Genomic DNA, 24,296 nt, shown 5'->3' on the forward strand with positions numbered 1-24,296 from the left:
AAAAACGGCCGTGTCAGTAGTCAGTCAGTAAAAACTACCCGTCCCCTGTTCTATGGTTCAGTAACTATTGTACAATATTTTTCTAACAAAACAACAAAATTTTGTTAATTATTAAATAGAAATATGTTTATTAAAAAACAAAGTAATTATAAATATAAAATTCGTAAGTTCTAAAAACTATCTAACAACATACTAGTAATAATATAACTAAAACCGTTTTAAGGATAGATATTCTAAAAATAAATTCCTGCAATAGGATGCCTAAGATACATAAATATATACAACCAACATGTTTACTTTAATTAATTAGCGCAAATCGAAAAAAATTAAAATCTACTATTACTATTTATTAAATATATTGCTTCAATTTTAGGTACTCAGTCAAAAAATTATAAGTTAAAAATATAAAAAAATCACAATTCCTCTTTGGCAGTCAGTGGCCTTCTAGGCCAGTGATCCTTTCCTAGTAGAGCCTGCCTCGCCTTCCATATCGCATTAACCTTTTCCTCAAACGGTTTGACCACAGTCTCCCTCCATTCAACAACCGTATAATTATCGTAAACCTCCTGCAAGGCCGCAGTCAAATCCGAGTCCAGCATCTCGAAATCAGACCTGACCTTACTCAACAATCCCATCACCGTTTCCACGTATCTGGGACTGGAAAACGAATGACGAATGTTGTACTCGGTTAACCAACCGACGCTTTCGGACATGCTCAGTATGCCGTCCAGGTCCTGCTTCACCTGCTGCAACCTGAGCACGTTCTCCAATACGTTACCACCTGGAAACGTACAGTGGGGCGTGCCGAAAGCCAATCCCATGAGCCCGTACGGCTGTTCGCACTGCAACAGCTCGGCGACCGCCACGGGCGGAGTCAACGGTGAATCCGTGTGGCCTTGTATTATTCTCATAGACATGGCCAACGAAGGAAGACCGACCGGAAGTAGTTCGCACAAGATTGCGAAGTGATCGTAGCGTTGCCAGCCCGTTATGATGATGCCGGTGAATTTTATGTTGTCCTTGTAGTTCGAGATCACGTCCATCCAACTGCGGTGGTTCTCCAAGTAATGGGGCACGTCGACGACGTATTGGCTGCTTCCGGTTGCTCCTTTGAACGCGCTCGCAGCCCAAACAGACGGAAAAGCCGAGGAGTACAAGTTCCACAAACTCGGACCCAGTTCGTCCATTACGTCCTTCGTGTATTTCCAAACTACCGGTTCGACGATCTTGTGCAGACCGCTGGATAACAGTTCCTCTTGGGTGAATCCCCGGAACTCGTCGTCCCACATTAGGATTCTGTGTTTCGGGTATTTTTTCTTGATAAATTCGGCGATTGCACGGACATGTTTAGTGAACAACATATTTTTGGATAAATGCTCTCTTGCCATCACATTGAGGCACTTATCACAGAGGCCCAAGTAATAAACTTCATCAGAACCTAAAACAAATCAGTTTTACATTAAAATTTATAAGATTTTACATTTTTTATTAGTATATTAGAGGAATAAAGATAAGTGAGAAACATTTTTCAATGTACCTTAGACTGTTTGCTTTAGGTAAACAATCAATTATATTATAAAAATATGCAAACTATAACCAAAAATTATACGTAAGCTACTTAATTACCAATATGAATGATGTTAGAATCAGGATGTGCCTCAATAACCTGTTGAATCATATCCATTAACAGTTTTTGAGTGTTTTGGTGTGATGGACAAATAGCCTGAGGATAAGTTTCAACCTCCCTAAGCTCCTTGAACTGCTCCAATTTTAATATAAATTCCAAATGACCGAAAGTTTGTACTAAGGGTATCACTGTGAGATTGTTTTGTTTAGCATAATGATTGATTTCTTTAATGTCAGTCAATGAGTACGCATTTAAAGCTGTGACGTTTTCTAATATATCACCAGTGAAAGGAAACATGTCCTCATATTCTAAGAGTAAGCCAGTTGCCCCCATTTTTGTAAGAAGTGGAAATAATTCCTTGTAGTAAGAGATTTTCGGTGGGGCTCCTTTTAAATCTAAATGTACGATCACATCGCCTTGAAAATTTAATCTTTTCGTTACGAAAAAATTATCTAAACGTTGAGGGGATGCCGTAACTTTTGTTTTGTGTTTCACGACTTGAAGTTTGAGGATATGCACATAAAATATACATGCTGCCACTGTAATGATGATTACAAGTACTATAAAGATTTTGCCACATAAAGTTGGACGTATTAAATTCATTTTAACGGAAGACTTTTACATGTTAAAAAATTATTTCGAATGTCTTCGAACATTTGAGGTTATATTTATAATTTGGTCAACATAAAAAATATCCAACTTTTATTAAATTAATTAACTTAATAGTTTTAAATTATTATCGTCGAGTTATCGAAAACCGCTATTGCAAATTTATTTGTTTAATTTCGGAAAAACATACAAAAACAACAAATTTTAAAAATGTTAGGTTGGCGCACATGGGCTTGTAGAATTCAAACGTCAAACACACAAGCTTTTTCGCATTTTATGTTTGGGAAAAAGAATTGTTAAATAAAATGTCTTATAATGGTTCAGGTGACGAGCAAAGCGAAGACGGCGAACTGCGACAGAGTCCGGTGCAAAACGTGACGAAGCCCAAAGTCGAAATGAGGTTAGAACGTGAGCAAAACGTTTATATTTTTGTTACATGAGTTTGGTTTTAGTTTGGTGTCCGACGAGGATGTGGACAACGACGACGGACTGGACATAAAACCGCCCCAGGCCAGAAGTTCACACCAGTCGTCCAGGAGGAGAAAAGAGGAACAGGAAAGGGCGCACAGAAAGTCAGACCGTCACAAAGAGGACAGACACCACAGAGAGAAAAGGAGGTATGTAACACACCAACGAAATGTTTTTTTGGCACTGTTAAGTTTTTCTTTTAGGGAAAAGCATCATTCAAAGACTGAAAAAGATAGGGCTCATTACCAGAGGGAGAAAGAAAGGTATTACAGGGAACATTACCCGGATAGCCACTATATGACTGAAAGAGTCCATAGGGAAAGAAAAGAGGAATACTCCAGAACTCACCATTCCAGAAGGTATGAAGAAGTAACAGTGGCAGATAAGAGGGATTTGAGGTATGAAAGGGAACTTGAGAAATACAGACATAAGAGACATGAAGAAGAAAAGAGGAACAGACATAGGGAAAGGCGGCACCGTGAAGTCGAATACACTGAAACCACTTCAGAGAAAAGAGAGGTTGAGTATATAAGTGAGGATGGTGCTGAAGACAAATCAAAATGGGATGACAATGAAAAGGAACTGACTGAAGAGGAGAAAGCCGAGCAGGACTTGAGGAAAGTCAAATTATTAGAGGCAGAGAGGGAGATGGCCAGACTAAAGGAACAATCAAGGTTAGAGCGCGAACGTCGCGACAGATCCAAGAGGAAAACCGATGATGAAGACTTCTACAATAAAAGGCTGAAAGTGGAAGAAGAAGAAGAGGAGGATGAGAAGAAAGTTTCAGAGAGTGAGGAAGAGGTTATTAAATGTTCAGACGTGGAAGAGAAGAGTGAATACAGTGAGAGAAGCAAAAACAGCAGTGTAAGTGCATCTAGAAGTGAACGGTCATATAGGAGTGGTGATTCTCATGCTGAAAGTCCTGTATCTGGTACGTTTTTACTTTATAAAATATTTTTAAATTATAAAAGTAACAAATTGTGTTTTCTAGAGAGGTCAAAGAGCGCAAGCAGAGAAAGAAGTCGCAGTCGCAGCAGGACGAGGAGTCGAAGTCGCAGTCCTAGCAGTCGCAGCAGAACTAGAAGTCCTGTAAGTGAATCATCAGATAAAGGAGCTGGTTCGCCGTCGAAAGACTTGGAAAATGCTGCTGCGGCGACGAAGAATGACGTTGAGAATAACAAAGATAAAAAGGTAAATTTGTGGCATCATAAATTACTGAAAAATGGTCATTCTGTTTACTTTCAGCAAGAACCAAAGGAGGCGCCGAAAATCGATGAGTCGTTACCGCCTTATTATCCAGCAATACAAGGTTGTCGATCAGTAATCGAGTTCCAAACGCTTAACAGAATTGAAGAGGGTACTTATGGTGTTGTTTTTAGAGCTAAAGACAAACGGACAGACGAAATCGTCGCCCTTAAACGGTAATAAATATTTTAAATTGCCAAAAATTCTTTAACTTAAAACAAACTATTATCCGCAGATTAAAGATGGAAAAAGAAAAGGAGGGTTTCCCTATCACATCCTTGCGAGAAATCAACACACTACTAAAGGGTCAACACCCCAACATAGTGACCGTACGAGAGATCGTCGTTGGAAGCAACATGGATAAGATCTACATCGTAATGGACTACGTTGAGCACGACCTCAAATCGCTGATGGAAACCATGCGTCATAAAAAACAGAAATTCATGCCAGGCGAGGTGAAATGTCTGTTAAATCAGTTGTTGCAGGCAGTTGCGCATTTGCATGACAACTGGATATTGCACCGCGATCTCAAGACCTCCAACCTGTTGCTGTCGCACAAGGGTATTTTGAAGGTTGGTGACTTTGGTCTGGCCCGCGAGTATGATTCGCCGTTGAAGGCATACACGCCGATTGTCGTGACTTTGTGGTACAGGGCTCCGGAATTGCTTCTCTGCACGAAAGAATATTCAACTCCTATCGACATGTGGTCAGTTGGGTGCATTTTTGCCGAGCTTTTGCTGATGAACGCTCTCTTCCCAGGAAAATCCGAGGTGGAACAAGTAAATAGGTGAGTTTTATTTTTTTTGTTCTCTGTTTAACGATTATTTTAATGTTGTTTAATTGGATAATTTTCGGTGTAATAATATATATAAACTGGCGAGAAAGAATTAAATTATCAAGTGCATAGATTTCAGTAATCATAATTATTGCCATTAACACAAAAATATAAAAACTAACAAAATCCAACATTAAATTATGAGGTAAATATGTATCACCTGACAACAATCTACGATACAAACGATCAGTCAAACCCAAATAGATGAGAAAATAAATAATAAATTATTAGTGTATTGTTATAGACGAATATACAATTCTATCAACAGGTAACATAGTTTTGATGAGATTCATTACATGAAGACATGAATCAGGTCATAAATAGATTTATTATTAATAATATCATTGCGAAAAGATTAAATTAGGAGATAAGTGATAATACCTGTCAAATTCGTATATATTCATACAGAAAAGTATCTGGGACATAAACGATCCTTTAAGCGAAACAGTTAAGAGAACATAAATCACCATGTCGCAAATTAACTACAATCTGATCTGCGAATTCGAATGTTGCATCTGCTTCAATTACATGCAGCCACCAATGAACGTGTGTCCCAATGGCCGCGCATATTGCGGGTCCTGTTTCAACAGGATCATTAGATGTCCTATGTGCAGAGCCAACAAGCAGGGAGCTCGCAATTTGGGTCTGGAGCGATTGTTCGAGAAGTTGTACTTCCCATGCAAGAACGCAGACTCGGGATGTTCATTTGAGGCTTTGGGTTCGGCGATAAAGGCGCACGAGAGCGAATGCGGAAGGAAGCAGTCTCTTTGTCCTTTTGCTCTCACGAATGGGTGCATGTGGGATGGAGCTTCCACGGAAATGGAACAACATGCGAAGGACCAGCATCGCTTGTTGGAAGACTTAAATACGAATTACTGGCTGCCTTTTTTGGGTCAAGATCGTTGCTGGAGAGAGATCATCAAATTTGACGAAACATTGTTTCTTTTGACGTTCTGTGGTGATTTTGTGGTTCTACACCTGGGGGTGTACGTTCTAAGATCTGCCCCTGGCAAGACGTACACTTATCATTTAATGCTCAATGGAAACGGCAGGCAGATGGGTGCAGGTGGAAGTTGTCTCAGCTTCGAAGATTATCATGCTAATAAAATTGATGTCGATAATCGCGTCTCGTTTCCATTGAGTGTGGTCAACAGATTAGTTGTTGATGGCAAACTCTTTTATCGTATTACTATCGCAAAACAAAGATAATTTAAAACTAAATAAAGTTAATTAGGGTATTTATTAGACTGAACATTATGTAATAATAAACATACTAATATTAATAACTCATACAGATTTGGACAGAATTGTATATTCTGGCAATTCTAAAACTACCATCATATAATTCCTTATATATACTTTCAGAATATTCAAGGAGTTGGGCACACCCAACGAATCAATTTGGGCCGGTTATAACGACCTGCCAGCCGTTAAAAAGATGACCTTCACTAAATACCCCGTCTCCAATCTGCGTTCGAAATTCAGCAATTTGAGCGAAATCGGGTTGGGACTGCTGCTCAAGTTCCTCACGTATGATCCGGCAAAGCGAATCACGGCGGAGGACGCGTTACGCAGCCCATTTTTCAAGGAGCATCCGTTGCCGATTGATCCGTCAATGTTTCCCACGTGGCCCGCCAAAAGCGAGCTGGGCTTGAAGAGGGCGATGGCGACCAGCCCCAAGCCGCCCTCCGGCGGCGAGGCTTACAAAAAACTCGTAAGTCGTATTCTTGTTTTTATTTTATTTATGTTGAATGTGTGCAAAATTTACAATTATATTCCATATTGAGAGGATATTTGTTGTACAAATTACAATTCATTTAAACTTATCAGTAAAGGAAGAATTATGTACAAATAATTGATTGTAACGTTGTAAGCTCTCATTATAGATGGTCTTTTCTTGCAGGATGATGGTTTTACTCTTGGCATGGGCGTTGATCTAAGAAGAGGAGGTGCAGGATTTAGTTTAAAGTTTTAAATTGTACATAATTTTATATAACATTAAGTTTTAATTATTATAATGTGATCAGTTAATTTAAGTCACATTTGTTTGAAATGAATAAATCGCAGGAGTGATTTTGTAAAAATGGGATATTGTTTGTACTTCTGTTACTGTAAATAATACAAGGTTACCTCAAATATAATAATAAAAAGTTAATATGTGTTTTTCAATTATAAAACAATATAACAATAATACAATAATAAATAAAAATAATTAATGTATTTTTCTCACATTTACATCAATTACAATGATTAATTAATCACTTAAAAATATATACAAAACAGCAATATTTGTACATTCGAAAACTAGACTACCTACAATAAATTACGAAAGAGAAACAGTGGTTTAGTCATACATCAAAAGTTTGCATAGCAAGTAATATTACAATTGACTATACAATTTCTATTAAATTGAAGTGAACACAACCTATTCGAGGTTCAATCGTGAAAGTTTCCTAAAAATTAAGAAAAAATTACGATCAACAAACTCTCATTGTTGCCTCACATATCGTCTTATTATTCATTTCCACCAGTCTTACCTCTGTCGACTAAAAACTTACTCTCATTCGCCCTTTCTTCCGCTCTAGCCTTCATCCTCGTGATGAACGCGGCACCTTTATTTTTCCGAAAGTTCTCGTACGGATCGTTCAGATTACAACCGACGCCTTTGAACTGATCCTGTCGGTCCCTCACATCACCACCGGAAATGGGAGTGTCTATTCCCTGTTCGTTCGCACCTAAACCACTGCCGCCCCAACCCATTTTCCTCAACATCTGGTGACCTTTGTTAGAGGGGTCCAGCTCTTGAGGTTCGGGCCTCAGATAACTCGGAGTACTAAAACCGTACATCTGTACTTAAACAATATCGTAGCGTTAATTTATCCAAATGAATACCTGAAACTGGGCGGTGGTGAAATCGATCTCCTCACCGGCGACCTCGATCTGGTTCTGGGTGATCTGGACCTAGACCTGGTGTGACTGCGTCTCCGCCGTCTGCTGTGCCGATTCCTTCGCGGACTCCTCGATCTGCTTCTCGATCTGCTTCGACTGCGTGACCTCGACCTAGATCTCCGTCCGCCGCTCTTGACGCTGCCAGTAGACTGGTTACCGTTGTTGTTGTTGTGGGCAGAGGGAGTCGGCGATGGCGACTTGCTGCGGTAGCGTCGCTTGGGCGGCGCCGGGTCTCGGTCGGACGTCAGTACGATAGGACTGGGACTGCGTGACCGTTCGCGCAGTCCAGCTTCTATCAGCTCCTCCTTCTGGCGTTTGGCATTGTTCTTCGCCTTGTAGTACTCATACAAACCTAGCTTTTCCCAGCCCTCACTGCGAGTCATCGGATTATAAGACAACGTATGCAACGAATAGAGAGGGGAGATGCAAATGGTTCTCAGTTAAGTCATACTTCGTACATGTTAAATTATGATTCAGAGTCTTTTCCAAGCTGCAGTTTTGGTTTCAAAGACTCTGGACCAGGTAATTACAATAAAATCAGCTGCTAAACGTATGTTACCTGTCTCGTGGGCGTTCATGGCTCGGTAGTGAATAGAATGCATCAACGGCTGCCAACAGTCTGTCACTGGGTGGCGCGGGCGGTGGCAACCTAATATCTTTAGGATCTAATGGTTTATATGTGCTGTCTTCCAACTAGAATCATTTTGGTAAACGGCCATTAAAATTAAAATACACATTCCAATATACATACAGTGCACACACGCTCACAAACAAATTAATCATATGATTAAAATCTCTAACGACCAAAAGTTACTACAAGTATCAAAATTCAGACGTAAATTAAAAGATCATAAATGTTATTTGACCATATTTTATTCCACCAATCTGCTGGTCATTGTCATTCAATCTCAATCTAATCAATCCGCTAAAATCGCCTACCAACTTCCCACAATGCAAACACACCTTGATCAGAGGAACCATCAATCCGGCCGGCAGATCGTAGTACGGTGCAGTCGGCATCAATTCCTCGAGCTGCCGTTCGGGCTTGGGCGGGAAACCGGGCGGCGGCCTCGAAAAGTCGGGAAACATGCCGGGCGGAGGTGCGTAAAAACCGGGCGGCGGCTGCGAAAACGGATTCGCACCGTCGATGCCGTTGGTGGAAGGCGGGGCGACGACGGCGGCCGACGGTGGAGGCGCCGACGTTAGCGGCGGTGGCTGTTGCGTTATGTCTGGGGGCGAGTTGAAACTTGTCGGCGGAGGTGCGTTCAGATTTGCCGGAGGCATATTGGGAGGTGGTATCGACGTGTTCATCTGTGGAGATAACGATAAAAAGTTATTAATCATTTTATTATGAATTAATAATTTTTATCTAGGAATTTTGGATAAAAAACAAACTATAACTTTCACATCTATAAGTGTTGGTGCTTTTTTGTTCTTTCTTCAATATTGTCAACCAACAATATTGAAGATAGGTTACCTCATATAAGTAACCACTCATACGAGGTAACCAGTGCTTCATCGATGAAAATAATTTTATTAACATAACGCTAATATAAAAAATAAATATTTTATATTTTTATTCTTTAAAATTGAATATAACTTTTTTTGCACAATCATAGAAGAGCAATATGTTGTAAAAACAATAATCAATAACAATTTTATATAAATATATATATATATATATATATATATATACATAAAATATATACCGATCGAAAAGCGTTTGATCCGCCTGAATTATGAGAGAGACATCATATATGACAGAGATAGTGAAAGTTTACAAGTTTCCCCCTAAGTGTGAGACTTTTACAATGAATGACTCTGTCATACATGATGTCTCTTTCAAAATTATTAAATATTATATATAATTTCAATATATTAAATATTTTGTTCTTCAGAAAATTTGGTTCCAATATTTGCGCATGCGCTTTAAGACTGGATCAATGGTAGGGGAGTTGAGCCTTGCCTCTAGCCAATGAGATAACTTCAAATATCGGCACAAAAGTTCAATTTCAAGAACACAAAAGAATTTAGAGTAAGGAATAAATTATTTTGCTGGCTATGACTTTTCAAAGAGTAGTGAAAAGGTGCTTTTTTGTTTCATGATAAAAGCACTGATCATTTAAACTGTATGTTGCTAATTATGATTAAATAAAATTAAAATTTTGTTTTTATTTATTTCTCTCTATATAATACCAGACCAAACCTCACGAGGTGACACTGATATGTCATGAGTACATTTTTCGTCCAAAGAAATGTTCAGATAATATTTTATATTTTGTTCCTTACCAAGTAGTTTTCGCCTGCGTCATTGTATGGAGGTGGTTGCGTGGTTGTTGACGCGTTAGCCTGGCTGAGATTTTGAATTGTTTGTTGTAGCGATACTTGAATCGACTCGAGTTGCGTTGCCGGTGCACTAGGGGGCGCAGGAGCTGCCGGTTGAAGCTGTTGCTGTTCCAAGGTTTGCTTCTGTTGCTGTAGATCCATAATTTGCTGCATAGCGTGACACACAAACGCCTGATGTTGAGCCTTAAACAATTAGATGAAATTGTCAGAAAAATCACTTAAATTTATAATAGTAAGTTGGTTTACCTGATAGCCTTCAAAAGTGTTTTTCGTTTGTTGTGATAATGCTGCAATTTCAGAGGCATATTTTGTCATTTGCTCTGCCTGATGTGCCTGGTAACTCTCAACAGGTGATCGCATTTTGTTGAGCGTTTCTGAGCTCAAGTAATTCTTTTTAGACTCCCAGAGCTTCAGTAACTTGTCCAATTTCGACCTTTGGTCGTCCGTTGCAGCAATGCTTGCGTTGCAAAACATTGGCACGACGACTGATTCGAGCGCATCCTTCAAATCATTTGCGTTTTTCCTTGCACTGCAATTATTCCTGTCACAAGTTTTTACATGTTAATAATGAGTGTTTCATACCTGTGATGAAGCAAGTCATTCACTAAATATATCACATGCAGTTTCTGCGGGAAACTCGTTGATTCTAAGACCCTAAAACACCACAACAAAAGTTCAATTTTACACAATTTAAAATATTAATTACCACTCACTTTGAGAGCAAACTCTTAACAATACAACAAGCCTTTTCTTTTGTGGTAGCATTTTGTAAAAACCATGATTTTCCATTGCTAATACTATCCTTTGTACAACTATCAATGATTGGTTGTAATATATTATACACCTCAGTCAAGTTCACGTCACACAGTTCACTTTCAGTTTGTAAATCCCTGCTTTCACATTTGCTAACCACAATTTCAACTTGTGCTTGTTGTTGTTGCAACAGAACTGTATGCTGAGCTGACAAGTTCTGTTCACTTTGTTTGATTTGCTCCCGAAGAGCCTCCTGTTGTTGCGATAACTGGTCAATTTCTAGCACATTTGGGTTTTGGGGGTTGGCCCAGTTGCTGGGGTCATTTATTCCATTACCTTGTTGCTTCATGACTGAAATAATGTTGCGATAAGTGTAAAGAACTGTTTGGGTCACTTATGTACCTACTGGCTTGTTCCGCACTGACTTTGAACTGATAATAATTATAGTATTCTCCACCATACAAGAACTGAAATTTAGGATTCCCCTTCTGTTTATTTTTGGTCATTTGCTCGAAATCTGGTCCATTTCTGGCGACGAATTGCGCCAGTTTATCGATAATATTTCGTAGTTCTGTGTCTGAAACGAAAAAACCTAACCTCAAAACCTGCGTTGGAGAGGTTGTTTATGGAAGTTTCGTTCAGATAATTACCTTGTGGCGGTTGAGGCAGGTCCATATTCAGTTACATTCAATACATAATAACCTAAACTAAAAGAAAAATGCACTTAAAATTAAAAAAAAAGTCCAGAATAAGTTTCTTGTTTCTAATAAGGGCCGCAAAGCTGTTGTGGTTTATCTGACGTACGGCGTTGCCAGATCTATTGTTATCATTCGGTTATTTGAAAATTCAATAAGAAATTTTCGTTTGAACTTATCAACTAAAATCAATTTATTATACTAAATATGTGATCTTGTCAAATAAAAAACGCACAATAGAAATTAAATGTGATATTTTAGGATGTTTAAGTTTTAGCCACAATTTTTAAATAAAAAATAAATAAAATATTCATTTTGTTTGTACATATTGCAACGAACAAAACGTTGTAGTATGAACAAATCTTAACTTAATTATTTAAATGTCTACTTTCGTTGAAAACAGAAAATGCATAGGCAACTCAGATTACAATAGTAGATTTTGTTGTTGATGCATGCTTCTAGAATAATACAATGTTTTCCAAAATTAATATGTGTGGCTCCCATAACATTTACTTTTTGTCTAAATTTGACTTTTTTTTCAATGATAAACCAAAATCTACAGGGTAACATTTTAGATACGAAAATTGGAGAAGTCATATTACTATGCCACTAAATTAATCACTCTCTGAAATTTCATAAAAAATATGGATATTCAAAAATGTGTGGAAAAAATAAATATCATTCTTTTTATGAATTTATTTTTTATCGAGTAGCCTATAGAATAAAGTGTCAAAAAGAACACAAACTATATTATTTTTCAATAATATTGTAGTATATAAGTACATACTTCATGTTTTACAATTTGAAATATTTTGTTAAAATTTAACAAAAAAATACAAATTTTGTGGGCGTGTTTCGCTTTCGAATAGGCCACACTGTATATACATATACATATACATTAGTATTAAAAAACTGTAATGAAACATCCTCGAATCAGCAAAATTTTATTTTGCTTACAAGTGGCGGAATCATTTATTTACAAAAATTAATGAGTCAGGTATATAATGACAATCAATATACAATAATTTCGAACAAATTTAAATTACATAATACATAACATATTCAATAACAACACTGATTTTACAACATATCAATTTTATCGACATGGATATATATGATGCAATATAAAATGTATTGCTAACAATATTTAATTATCAATAAATAATGTAATAAAAATACCCAGAGTTTGCATCCATATCTGCACAAATCCTTATTTCCATTAAATTAATTAATTTTAATATACAACATTATTGTCCAAAGATAATATCACAGACATCAATCAAGTTAAAAAGTATGTGTTCACTATCGGTGACTGTCTTCAGCAGCTTGTAACACTCCCTGCGTGTCAAAAATCTCCTTGTCGATTTCTTCATGTCTTTCACTCTCGCTTGACTTACTACTGCTAAGATCTGACTCCAGTAGATTTATTTTACTTTTCTTTTTCTCCTTTAATCTTCCGCTTTTCGAGACTGACAGTCGCCTAACCATGGGTGGTAAAATCTCCTCTTCTTTCAAACTGGACTTCTTGTCCTCTTGTTTCTTTTCAGATTTCCCGATGCCGAAAATGTTTTGCAGAAACTTCGACATATTTGTATATTTTGAATGGCGACCGTTCACTTGAGATTTAACTGACACGACTGTAAGTCTTGATCACACTTTTTAATAATGCATAAGTTGATAAGATCTGCATACAAAAGATAATCACTAAAGTTTAATAAATTGGTTTATTAATGCGATAATTTTATCGACAGTCTAACACATAAATTAATTATACTTTTGATATTTGCAACGTGATAACCGATGAGTGGTGATAACACAATTCTTAAAATAAGATTTTGATTGGCAAATTATGATACTTACTTCCAATGTGATTTCTCCCCTTTATTGTTATGTAATTACACAAATAAGAGTAAATACAAAACAAGAAATTAGCCAAAATGGATTGGTTTATTAATGATAACGTTGATAATACACCAGATTAGATTTACAAGATAATTGTGAACCTTAATAAAAAAACAATAAAACACATTAAAGTAAAACTAATGATATATTTACATTTAGAAATAATGAACATAGGTACATGGCAGTAAAGGAATAGAATAAACTTCAAAATATCGGGTGAAAGACCTCTAATTTGAAAAAGACCTCGTCTTTGTGTTAAATCTGTTCGTTACAGTCGTACAAGTCTTATGAGATGTCTTTGTTAATTGCAAGTACAGGGTTACACATAGATTTAAAGAAAAATTATGTTAACAACAACTTTATGAGATCAGGATCATAATGTTAGGGACTAGTGATCCATATCAGTACGTTTATTAAAAATTATTTATCTTCCCACTACCAAACAAATTATTGGACTTAGTTTTAAGACGGACACTTTGCAGGAATGTGAGTATTTGGGAATTACAAAAACATCTACTTTAGCGCTCTCCGTGCAAAAATGTCCGACGCTGTAACTGGAGCGATATATTTCAGACACTAGGGAAAAACATTCATTTAAAAACGTTTAAACATTAAAAACAATCCTTTATGTTTAATATCAGCAACAGGCCTTCCAAAATAATCTACTAAAAACCAACATGATATAAAAGAATAAATAATATTCAGTCTCACAAATTATACAAGAGTTCACAAGCATACTCCAACTAATAAAATATGAAAATAAAATTTGCATCTTAAAATGTACTACGAGAAAAAACAAAATTAAACAGTGAATGAGCTTGCTTAATATTGCTAAATCTCGTTATATTGCTTAACACTTCGAAAATTATTAATCTATTCAACATTTTCGACAAACACGAGCTCTGATCAACAAAAAATGAAACAAAATACTTAGACAATATTTATCTAACTGAAATTATTTTGTTTCATTTTTTATTATCAGTAATCCTTATACTCTTTATCTTGTCATAGTTTCTAACGAGTTTGATTGAACTGTTTTAAACAAAGAACTAATCGTAACGAAAAAGATAACAAGTATAAAATAATTGAAATAAATCAGATCGATTTTTACATTAACTAACGTAAAAAATTAGAATTATATAGTGTGGACAATCTTTTCTTGGCTGACTTATTATCTGGAAATTACTGTATCACAATTTTTAGTGTACTACTACGACACATAGAGATATAAATGATAGTGGTCACGCCCCGTTGTGATTTCGTGTGATACCAATACCAGGGGTTTTGAATGCTCTACGAATATTAGCATTTAAAACTTGACTAGCTCGTTGTCCTGTCAATATGTTAAACTGGGTCAAGCTGAGACAAAAATCACCACAAGTTACATCAGATTTAGGTCCTTTATTCCTATATTTATCCAGGATTAATTTGCTACTACGTTCAATAAGCACTAAGTCTATAATAACCAGGTTGTTACAAGTAAAAAAATCAATATATACAAATAAAATGTTCAGTCAAAAATCACCGAAACAATGCGCATCCTTAATCATCATGTTCTATGCTTAAATAATCATTTTAATCTTATTATGTACAGCGTAATATACATTTTGATTTGACTCCAATCCGCAACGGGTGGACACTCTGCGCCGTGGACGGACGCCGTCGGGCGAAACCCGGACGGACACATCCACAATTCGACTTACGCAGTGTAATCAATATAACCTATGGCCTTATATCTAGTTAAAACGGTACTCATAAGTATCAGGTGGACGGCGTCCGTCGCGCGTGCGCAGACCGTCATCGTGGACGTGTACAGGTATCACACGAATCCGACCGCTCTCGACACTTACAAACAGCTGTCCGGATGCTGGCTCTGCGACTTGCGCGACTTACCGGTCTTCGTGTCCGTTTTCACCTGATCTATGCTCATCTTGCGAGGATTGCCGAGCGTCACCAGAGCGCTGGCTATAGCCAGACCGGCCGACTGGCCCTTCGCGGTGTACGGTTCCCCGCCCGTCGGCAGACGGACCAACAGACTAAGCACTGCCGCACGGTTACCTGAAATGTGGCATCAAACGAAATGATCGGGTGTGCAAGAGGTTAGAGCAACGTACCGTAACAGGGTTCCAGGGCTATCGGACTGGGTGCGTCTCTCTTGTTCCTGCGCGTACCCTCCACCACCGATATCGGGTTATCGGATTCGGGCAGCTCGTTCACCTCCAGCTCAACCAGCACTTGGGAGAAGGGACGCGACGCCATCTGTTCCATCTCGACGAACAGACGCTGACGACGTCGGTACATGTCGAAGCGTTGCTTGATCTTCCATGAAATGGCCGCACACACCAGCAAAGCCAGGAAACAGCTAAGAGAAAGAGAAAGGCCCGATAGCTTACAACACAAACAAATTGCAAAAGCGAAAGACACGACCAATCCGATGTTATCTTTATAGGGACCGTGCAACTTCGCAAGTGGCGTCATGCTTTTATGTAGAAAAATATTCTTAAATATAATTATACACTGAAATATTAGGGGGACCTGAAAGTAATGTCGTTTTCCAAATTTAAATTTAAACGAATAAATTTTTATTAAGACGAACCAGTGGCATTTTGGTATCATCCAAACTTTCAAATTTTTTATTACTTTGAGAAAATGTTGTAGGGATCGGAATAAATGAAAATCCAAGGGTGTAATATTTGGTGAGTATGGTGGGTGAGGCAGTACCTTCTATCCCAGTTCATTATTTTTTCCAGTGCACAGTCTGATCTTGGATTATCTTGTTGCAGAATAACGCCTTTTCTGTTGTAATTAACAATTTGTCCAAGTTTGAACACTTCAAAGTGAACAATTCCTTGAATACTCTACCAAACACACAGTAGCTCCTTTCTGGGATGTAAACCCAACTTCGCATTACTTTGTGGTTATTCATTTGGAGAGAGCCATTGCTTTTTGCTTTTTGAATTATCATGTAGGACCCATTTTTCTTCTCCGGTAATCAAATGAACGAACTTCTGCCCTTAGTATGTCATTGTCTGAAGTCTTGCTAATTGATAGGAGTCAGAGAAATCAAAATTACCGGATCTAAACTTGAAATGGCCTTTAAGAAGGTCTAATGCACTTAGATTCGAAAAGCGTACCGCCGGATATGCTCTTTTAGTATTTGGCCAACCATTTCACCCCAAATTGCTCTTGTTCGAGATACACAATAGGCTGATAAATGACAATCAAACCCGCAGAAACGATATTACTTCCAGTGCCCCTAATATTTAGCCATTTTCCCTCTCCCCGATTATAATTTATTGAAATTTTTCAAAATCCACCATCAAAATTTAATGTTATGTAATGTAGTGAGCAAAAATGGTTTATACTGAGTACTTATTTAGGAGTAATTAAATAATGGGATAACATCTGATTCTGCCACTAGTCTACCTGCACAGTCCTTATAATTATCCCACATATTTGTAATTTAATTCGTTTTTAAACACACAAGAGTGTAATTAGGCAAACAACAATTACATTAATAAAGCTATATCATGTTATATTGAAAATTATCGAGTTAAATTTTGATTAATCAATGATATAGTTTTGAGTGAAGAACTATCTACTTCTAGTTTTACGAAATAGCTTTAAATCGAATTAGTTGACAGTGCGACAAATATTTATTTACCCACTGAGGACCATCAAAAGTTGATCCCGGAATCCATATAAAAGAAAAATACCATACTATAAAACAAATCCATTATGAAATGAATGATACTCACGATGAAAACGTTATGAAAAACTGCGGTAAGTTAAGCTTGGAGAACTGCGAGAACGAGATCTGTATCCAGAGTGGCGGCTGAAAATCATAAACATAGACGTAGAACGTCGTCAACGTCACGTTATCCTCGATGCCGAAGTTATACTCGGACTTAGAAAACCGGGCCTTGAACGTTGTGCAGTTGTGGTCCAGATAAATGGCCTTCTCCTCCTTCGAGTTGCCTCTTCGAATCGTAATATTCATCTTGGCCAGAACGGAACAGGTGATCGAAAAGTCCACATCGATGTCCGCCTTGCTGGGCGAATTCCTGAAGTTAATCTGCGTGTAGTGGCGGTCCTCCTTTTTCGAAAGGTTAAATGTAAACTGGTAGTCGATTGTAAGGTCATCTGATGAGAAAATATACGGTCAGTTTGTCAATCAACAAATTTACAATCTACAACTCACAATAACAGGACTCCTTGTTAATGGGATCGGAGTGATAGTGGTTGGCGGTGTCGCATTTCTCGCAATGGTCTCCGACCAGACCTTTGGTGGTACAGTAGCATTTCCCGGTTTCGGGATCGCACTGGGTGGCCTGACTGTTGCATTCGCAGGGCTGACAACGCCCCCCGTTCACCGGGTTACCCCAATAGCCTCGTAGGCACTTCTCGCAATTGGGACCTGTGGTCAGGTCGGCACAATCACGGCACACACCTGCTTGCGTACAATTCGAGTGTCCGTTGCACTGGCACAGGGGGCAGTTCGTGAAGTGCCATCGTTTCGGCGGGCAAGTACTCGATGGTAGAGATTGAATGTGAAGCGTGGGTCCTGAAAATATATTATTTCCAGTGTGTCAGAAATATTATTTTTATATAATATTTATATTATTTATAATTTGATTAATTATTCAAAATATTAAAAAGTAATATTTTGATGTTTTATTGGGACTGAATAAAAATATGATTCCTATTAAATAAATTGTTTTAAAATTTACTTTTTGAAATAATGTTCATCACTGACAATTTGGGATTGGGAAAATTAGTAATTAAATAGATGATTTCCTGTTTTAAATATAATTATATATTGAAACATTTAACAATTTTAAATCAATAAGAGGAGGGTCTTACTAAAATGTCTGTAAAACCGCCAATTTTTATGCTGGCAAGTTGTTTTTGGATACACTTTTCCCAAAAATCATCCTATAAGGAACCATGATTAGTACTCCCGAATGATATATGCAGGATGATATTTATCTACATTTAATTTTGTGCGTCTTAATATATCAATAATTATGTTATTTTCAATGGAATAATAAATTTTGTTTATATGTAGTTTGCCAAATGTAAGATATGTAAGATATTTCATAAAAGGATTTAATTAAACATATATTTCAGTAAAGAAACCATTGGTAACAAAAAAGTATATTGGAATAATACCTAAAGTTTGAATGAATCTATGTTTAACAAAATAAGATCTGATGGTAAAAATACATTCGTCGTTCTCTTAATAAAAATTTGGTTTCCAACTACACTACAAAGACTTTGAAACACAGTGGAGAAAAAGTTTTGGTTTGGGATTTCTTTCCTTGACATGATGTAAGACTGTTGCAAAAAATTATTAGCAAACTGGACAATTTCATATATAGAGACATCATAAGGGATGTAATGAAACCATTTGCCAATGACAGCAATGGCATTTTTATGCATTATAATGATACAAAGCATGCATCCAAAGTTGTTCAAAGTTGATTAAAAGATAAAAATGTTGAGATTCTCGATGTAATCTCGATTAAAACATCATATATCATCAAATTTAAATGAATTGTGGTTATTGTGTTGCATTTAATTATAGTTATTATTAAATATGAAATATTTTTAGTTTCATTCTTTTTTAATTAATTAATGTTCTCTATTAAATAATTTCTTGTATATTTGAAATAATGTTCAAATATTAAACTAAATTTCAATCACAATTATTGAAATGTGGAAGATTGCGACTTACCGGCGTATCCCCCGGGCATGCACGTCCCCAGTCCAGTTTTCGACCCGTCGTCGCACCATCCGCAAGCGGGATCGTCCCTGCACTTAGCACAAGTCGGATAGGAGCCACATTGCGAGTTCTCTCTGCTCCCGTTCGTCCTGCACTTCTCCCCCTCCGTCGTCCACTCCCTGCACTGCCCGTAAGGGAAACTGGACGTGTAGGCGTTCTTGTCGACGCACCTGCCCTCGTTCTGACACCAGATGCATTCCTCTTGCGTGCAGTTCGTGCAGGACGTGTAGTCCGAACATACTTTCTGACATTGGCTGGCGTCCGTCACCGACGACTCGACGTGCGTGGAGTTCGGATGCACCGGATGAGCGGGCATGCACTTGTTCTGTTCGAAACGCCACCGGCAGAACGGTTTCGACGTGCAGGCGGTGCAAGAGTGGAGCTGTTTGCAGATCGACGCGTAATCCACGGAACAGTTCTCCATTGTGGTGGCGACGGGCTCGGAGCTGTTCTTGCACTTGGAGTGGTAGGTGCAGGTGGTGCCGCACCACACGCAGTTGCTGGTCGTTTGTACGCAGCTCACGCAGTCGTCCATCTTGCTGCACTTGTCCGTGTTTTGGATGATGTTTTGTTGAATTGACGACCTAACAATTACCACCATTAAATCGCATACAAAAATATTTATAGTCAACACCATTACCTGTTGAGTATTGGGCAAATTTGATAGTTGGGTTCGGAGAATGTGTCTTTGGTGTCGCGTTGTTTGTGTATGGGTGTGCAGGATGCGTTTCGCACGTCCCAAATACACTTTACTCCGGGTCTGGCGTTCAGACACTGGTTTTCAGTGTTGAAATTTTTGCTTGTGCAGTCACCGGGTGTGTATTTCAACATGTCAGACAACATTTGACCGTTGAAGCCGCCGTAAATATACAACGAACCGGCGAAAACACTGGCCGAGTGACCAAACCTAAATTACAAACAAATAAATATCAAAAAAAAAAATCTGAAACCGAATGATTTACCTGGCAAGATCGGCGTGAATGTCGTCGGGAACTTGCATCACCTGCCAGCTGTTACATTTAACATCGTAAGCCAGCAACTCGGAGCTGTAACACTTGGACCCGAAATTTTGGTGAGTGTCGTTGTGTGTGTTGCCGCCGAACACCAACATTAATCCGGGTGAAACAAAGGTGGCTGTGTGAAGGAAACGGGATGAGGGTGCGTCAGCCAAAGAGGTCCATATTCTTTTGTTTGGTTCATAGGAATATAAACTGCGACTAAGGACGCTAGTGGCGTCGTTTTCAGACACGATACCTCCGTAGACATAGATCTTGGATGTTAGCGGGTCCCAGCTGGCAGTGTGTCCATAACCACCTACAAGAATAATTAGGAAAGATAATTGCGGTGGTACTAATTCGTAACTTAATAATACAGGAAACGATTGACTTATTTAACGATAAATTCTTAACCATTTCTTGTTGTTTCTCTTGGTACCGCTGAATTATAAATTTCACTTTGAACAATGATTAAATAGGTATAGTATGCATAGTACAAATAATCTATTTAAATTTACAGAGAGCAATAGAAGGTGATTATATATAAAGTTGTTATAAGTTTGTCTATTGAAAAATAAAAGAAGGAAATTTTAAGAGACACAACAATAACAGAAAAAACAATAAACATTATAGGTACTGGCCAATTCAAATAGAAGTTGCTATAGTTTGATTTCTACTGAAGGTTAGTGTCATCTTAATACCTTTAACTGGATATCCGGTTGTATTGTTGATGACATGCCACTCTCTAGTTCCAAAATTATATTCCTGAACCGTGTTCAAATAGCCAAGCTGCGGCGAATGTCCGAAAATCACAACCATGCGATCGTCCTTCATATTCGCTGAGTTAATAACAGTAGCCGTGTGACCTGCCGATTTCAAGGGACCGCACAAAACGGGCGGTACACCTCCGCAAACCTCCGACTTCACCGTGATGTTTTCCCACGTCAGGGCGCTGATGTCGTACGCCCATATTTCAGCAGTCGGTCCACGATTGCCCAGTACGCCGCCGTACAGGAAAATCTTGTCTCCGTAGATGACTGTCGAGTGTCCGTAACGGGGCGAGGGTCCGACCGGAACGTTCTTTGTCTCCCAAACGTTTCCTGTCATAATTTAGTTGCAATTAATCACATCAAATTGTCCATTAAAATCGTAAAAATATTTACCATTAAAATCGTAGACATTAAGGACAAATCCCCTGTTGTAACTCTCCCCGCCCATCACGTACATCGAATCCTTCCAAACGGCAGCACCGTGAGAGGCAGATCCAGGCGGGACGAAGGCCCGGGGCTGTACCGTTTCCCAGTAGCCCCCGTCTCTGGTTTGGGCGCAGTCGGCACCTCTGTAATCTCCGATGCATTCGCATCCCTTTTCCGGGGTACAGAGACCTCGTCCTTCGGCGGCACCGCAGCCGCCGGGGCATTTTTCCAGTTGACAGGCGGCGCCGTCGTAAAGGCCGTCACAGGTACACACGCCGTCGATGCAGGCCCCGCGTCCCGAACAATTCTGTCCGGACACCGTTGAGGGACAGGCGTTGAGACGGTAGGTGATATTGAAGCCGGACATGTTGTACGCGTCGTCGCTGAAGAAGTGGACTAGGGCGGAGCCGCTGTGTGCCACCTGTAACACGTACAATATGCAGTATTCTGAATTTTTTATTTAAGAAAACGGGACGTTACCACTTCGGGAATGCGACGGATGCTGTAACTGTCCTTGTACATGAGGCCGCTGAAGACGGCCAGCAGAGGCGATTCGACGCTGTCCCCGTCGAAGATGTAGAGGTGATCCCAGCCGCATTCGGTCGCGAACTCCTCAATGTGGAGGGTGATCGACGAGTTAGGAGCGTCCACCAGCCAACTACACTTCAAACCCAACGTGTAATTGCCCAATCCGTCGTGGATTGTTCCTGTTGAAGTGCCCAATCTAAACAAAAATAAATTAAATCAATCTCCTATAAATGTTTATTAAGACTAATTAGTTTGTTCCTTTAATTTAACAGTTTAAACAGTAAAAATTATTCCTTCTACTTCAACTTGTTTCCAAATATTCATTCTAATTTATTAAAGCTTCACAGTTCAAATGACTTGTTTATATAAATAATTCCTCACATTACGAAGTTTCAGCCCTGAAATAAAAACCATACAATACATTAAATAACGTCATAATAAATAAACGTGAAATCTCATTTTAGTTCATTCATTAGTTGAAGGTTGGCTGAGTTCTATGCATTACTAAATAGAGACAAAAAATTAACAATGTTGCGTTTCGTTTGGAAATAAAACGTGCAAAAGTTCATTTTTTTAAGTAATTAATTAACTTTCGCTCACTGTGAACAAAACTTAATTACGTTACGACGTATTTTATAATTCTAAAACAGGTCCAATTTACATGTAAAACAAAACCAATGGGCGTATTGGTGTAGAACTAAACGCATTATATTCTAAATTGTTTGAGTTTTTACAGAAACCTAATAGATAATATTTCAAAATTGTTGTGCACCTTATTTGATTACTACTTCTTATGTTTACTTTCAAATGCATTTGAGTAATTATAATTCCTATAGTTGAATATAATTTATTATAGAAGATAATTGTAATTTGTATAATGATGGCTGTTTTACTTTATTGTTTCCCATTGTTTTATTGTTTTTATAGAATGCTATAAAAAACTATTACAATAAATGTAACAATTTTTAAAAGCTTTTATATTATTACCATATTATTTATATTTAACATATTTTAATTGTATTCAATTAAACAAATGCTGTAACACAGCAACATGCAAAACAATTCACATTAGGAAAAGTGTGTCAATCAATTAATATAAATAAAAGAATGTAAATATACAAATTATTCAGTTTAAAATCTTAATTTTCAGCTTATATTTCATTAAATTACATATTAAATATATATGTACTTCTCACTTGAGTAAAATAACACAAGTGTTTAGATGAGTTCGTCCAAAGTTTGTGAAAGAATATACACATGTGTACCTGATTTTCCCCCCACAGTGTTGACACTGGGGCCCCTGCCAACCATCATAGCACACACAAGTGTCATTCTTGCACACCCCATTGCCACTACAGTTGTCCTGACACTTGGCCCTAACCAGTGAGCAACAAACGCACAACACAAGGACCACGATAAAGGCGATGTCCCATCTGTGGCATTTTCGCCTGTACTTGGACTTGAACAGGAACAAGAACATCTGCAGGACCTCTAACATCTCACTGGTGCCATCATACAGTTTACAGTTTCATTGTCAACGTCAAAGTTTTCGAACGGTAAATGTGAGTGCACGCGCGGGCGGCGCGCGATTCCCGGCCGTTGTTCGCAATCGGGTTCTGTTTATTAATCGCGTACGCCGTCGTTTTCACTGGTTGGACACTTTTTCCCATATTTTTTTGACATATATCTTTGACAGATGTCATCAGCGCCACGGAACAAGGTATAACCGGAATGTTATCTTCCCCTCCTGGCCCTTTGTTCTGAAATGGTCTAGTTTGGTGACCTCGCTGTTGAAGTTTAAAGGTACAATTGGCCACAAAACAACAAAAATTTGACAGCTGCAGTGAAATATTTGACAGTCGACATCAGCATTGACGTATAGCTCACGTCATTGGCTACCTCAAATATGTTGGCAACACTGTAGATTTTCTATACCTTTTTATCAGGGCGGCCAAGTGAAGAGAGGCGAAAAAGCAAGAGCCGAATATACTTGTTCGGCACGGTCGGAAATGCACAAGCCTACGTTAAGCGTAGAAGGAGAGTGGGGTCGACGTACGCCATCTGTCAATGTCTGTCATCTGAGAGAAACATGGAAATTGGTTATAGAATTTCCTTAAATTGATAGTAATATTGTAGAGTTTTTAGTGTTTTCGGTTGGTGAAAACAATTTCCCCAGACTTTTGGCACGGCTTAATGACAAATTGTTTTTTTAAAATTTATGTCATTTGTATGTATGTATGTATGTACATTTTTGTTTGTATTTGTTGGTGTATATTATTTTATTAATAGTAATATTGGTTATTTAATGCGTTATAGGGTCTACATTGTACAATTGACGGACTACGTTATGTGTTCTACGGATT

General features: G+C 38.2%; 4 protein-coding genes across 9 annotated transcripts; 1 reads left to right on the forward strand and 3 right to left on the reverse strand.

Moving 5' to 3' along the window:
- Positions 1 to 326: 326 nt before the first annotated feature.
- LOC109602354 (hexosaminidase D) lies at positions 327 to 2,302 on the reverse strand. The gene is made up of 2 exons (XM_020018709.2): positions 1,627 to 2,302; positions 327 to 1,438 (listed from the first exon to the last, which is right to left on the reverse strand). Exons 1-2 carry the CDS (start codon positions 2,228 to 2,230, stop codon positions 414 to 416), a joined length of 1,629 nt encoding a protein of 542 aa, XP_019874268.1. The 5' UTR covers positions 2,231 to 2,302; the 3' UTR covers positions 327 to 413.
- A 173-nt stretch (positions 2,303 to 2,475) lies between these two features.
- LOC109602350 (serine/threonine-protein kinase PITSLRE-like) lies at positions 2,476 to 6,939 on the forward strand. The gene is made up of 8 exons (XM_049968304.1): positions 2,476 to 2,636; positions 2,689 to 2,853; positions 2,908 to 3,635; positions 3,696 to 3,895; positions 3,950 to 4,125; positions 4,185 to 4,736; positions 6,150 to 6,498; positions 6,688 to 6,939. The coding sequence occupies exons 1-8, from the start codon at positions 2,542 to 2,544 to the stop codon at positions 6,757 to 6,759; spliced, it is 2,337 nt and encodes a 778-aa protein (XP_049824261.1). The 5' UTR covers positions 2,476 to 2,541; the 3' UTR covers positions 6,760 to 6,939.
- On the reverse strand, positions 6,504 to 11,733 carry LOC109602357 (calcium homeostasis endoplasmic reticulum protein). Of its 5 annotated transcripts, none has more exons than XM_049968301.1 (11): positions 11,483 to 11,729; positions 11,239 to 11,409; positions 10,793 to 11,183; positions 10,662 to 10,733; positions 10,326 to 10,608; positions 10,023 to 10,262; positions 8,697 to 9,044; positions 8,293 to 8,426; positions 7,677 to 8,105; positions 7,343 to 7,617; positions 6,504 to 6,720 (listed from the first exon to the last, which is right to left on the reverse strand). In XM_049968301.1, exons 1-11 carry the CDS (start codon positions 11,505 to 11,507, stop codon positions 6,698 to 6,700), a joined length of 2,391 nt encoding a protein of 796 aa, XP_049824258.1. In that variant the 5' UTR covers positions 11,508 to 11,729; the 3' UTR covers positions 6,504 to 6,697. The 5 variants fall into 5 exon arrangements, with proteins under 5 accessions (XP_049824258.1, XP_019874272.2, XP_049824259.1 ...); XM_020018713.2 differs by lacking the exon at positions 6,504 to 6,720 and adding an exon at positions 6,988 to 7,237; XM_049968302.1 differs by lacking the exon at positions 6,504 to 6,720 and having other exon boundaries at positions 6,988 to 7,617; positions 11,235 to 11,409.
- Positions 11,734 to 13,561: 1,828 nt separating this feature from the next.
- On the reverse strand, positions 13,562 to 23,806 carry LOC109602358 (attractin-like protein 1). 2 transcript variants are annotated; one of them, XM_020018714.2, is made up of 11 exons: positions 23,199 to 23,791; positions 21,886 to 22,129; positions 21,373 to 21,826; positions 20,911 to 21,309; positions 20,177 to 20,528; positions 19,855 to 20,121; positions 19,167 to 19,798; positions 17,631 to 17,993; positions 17,188 to 17,572; positions 15,544 to 15,791; positions 13,562 to 15,487 (listed from the first exon to the last, which is right to left on the reverse strand). In XM_020018714.2, exons 1-11 carry the CDS (start codon positions 23,429 to 23,431, stop codon positions 15,276 to 15,278), a joined length of 3,789 nt encoding a protein of 1,262 aa, XP_019874273.2. In that variant the 5' UTR covers positions 23,432 to 23,791; the 3' UTR covers positions 13,562 to 15,275. The 2 variants fall into 2 exon arrangements, 1 of the variants encoding a protein (XP_019874273.2); XR_007547978.1 differs by lacking the exon at positions 13,562 to 15,487 and having other exon boundaries at positions 15,653 to 15,791; positions 17,094 to 17,572; positions 23,199 to 23,806.
- Positions 23,807 to 24,296: the final 490 nt, after the last annotated feature.

The sequence above is a fragment of the Aethina tumida genome, chromosome 5 (assembly GCF_024364675.1).
Source record: "Aethina tumida isolate Nest 87 chromosome 5, icAetTumi1.1, whole genome shotgun sequence".
Classification (NCBI taxonomy): domain Eukaryota; kingdom Metazoa; phylum Arthropoda; class Insecta; order Coleoptera; family Nitidulidae; genus Aethina; species Aethina tumida.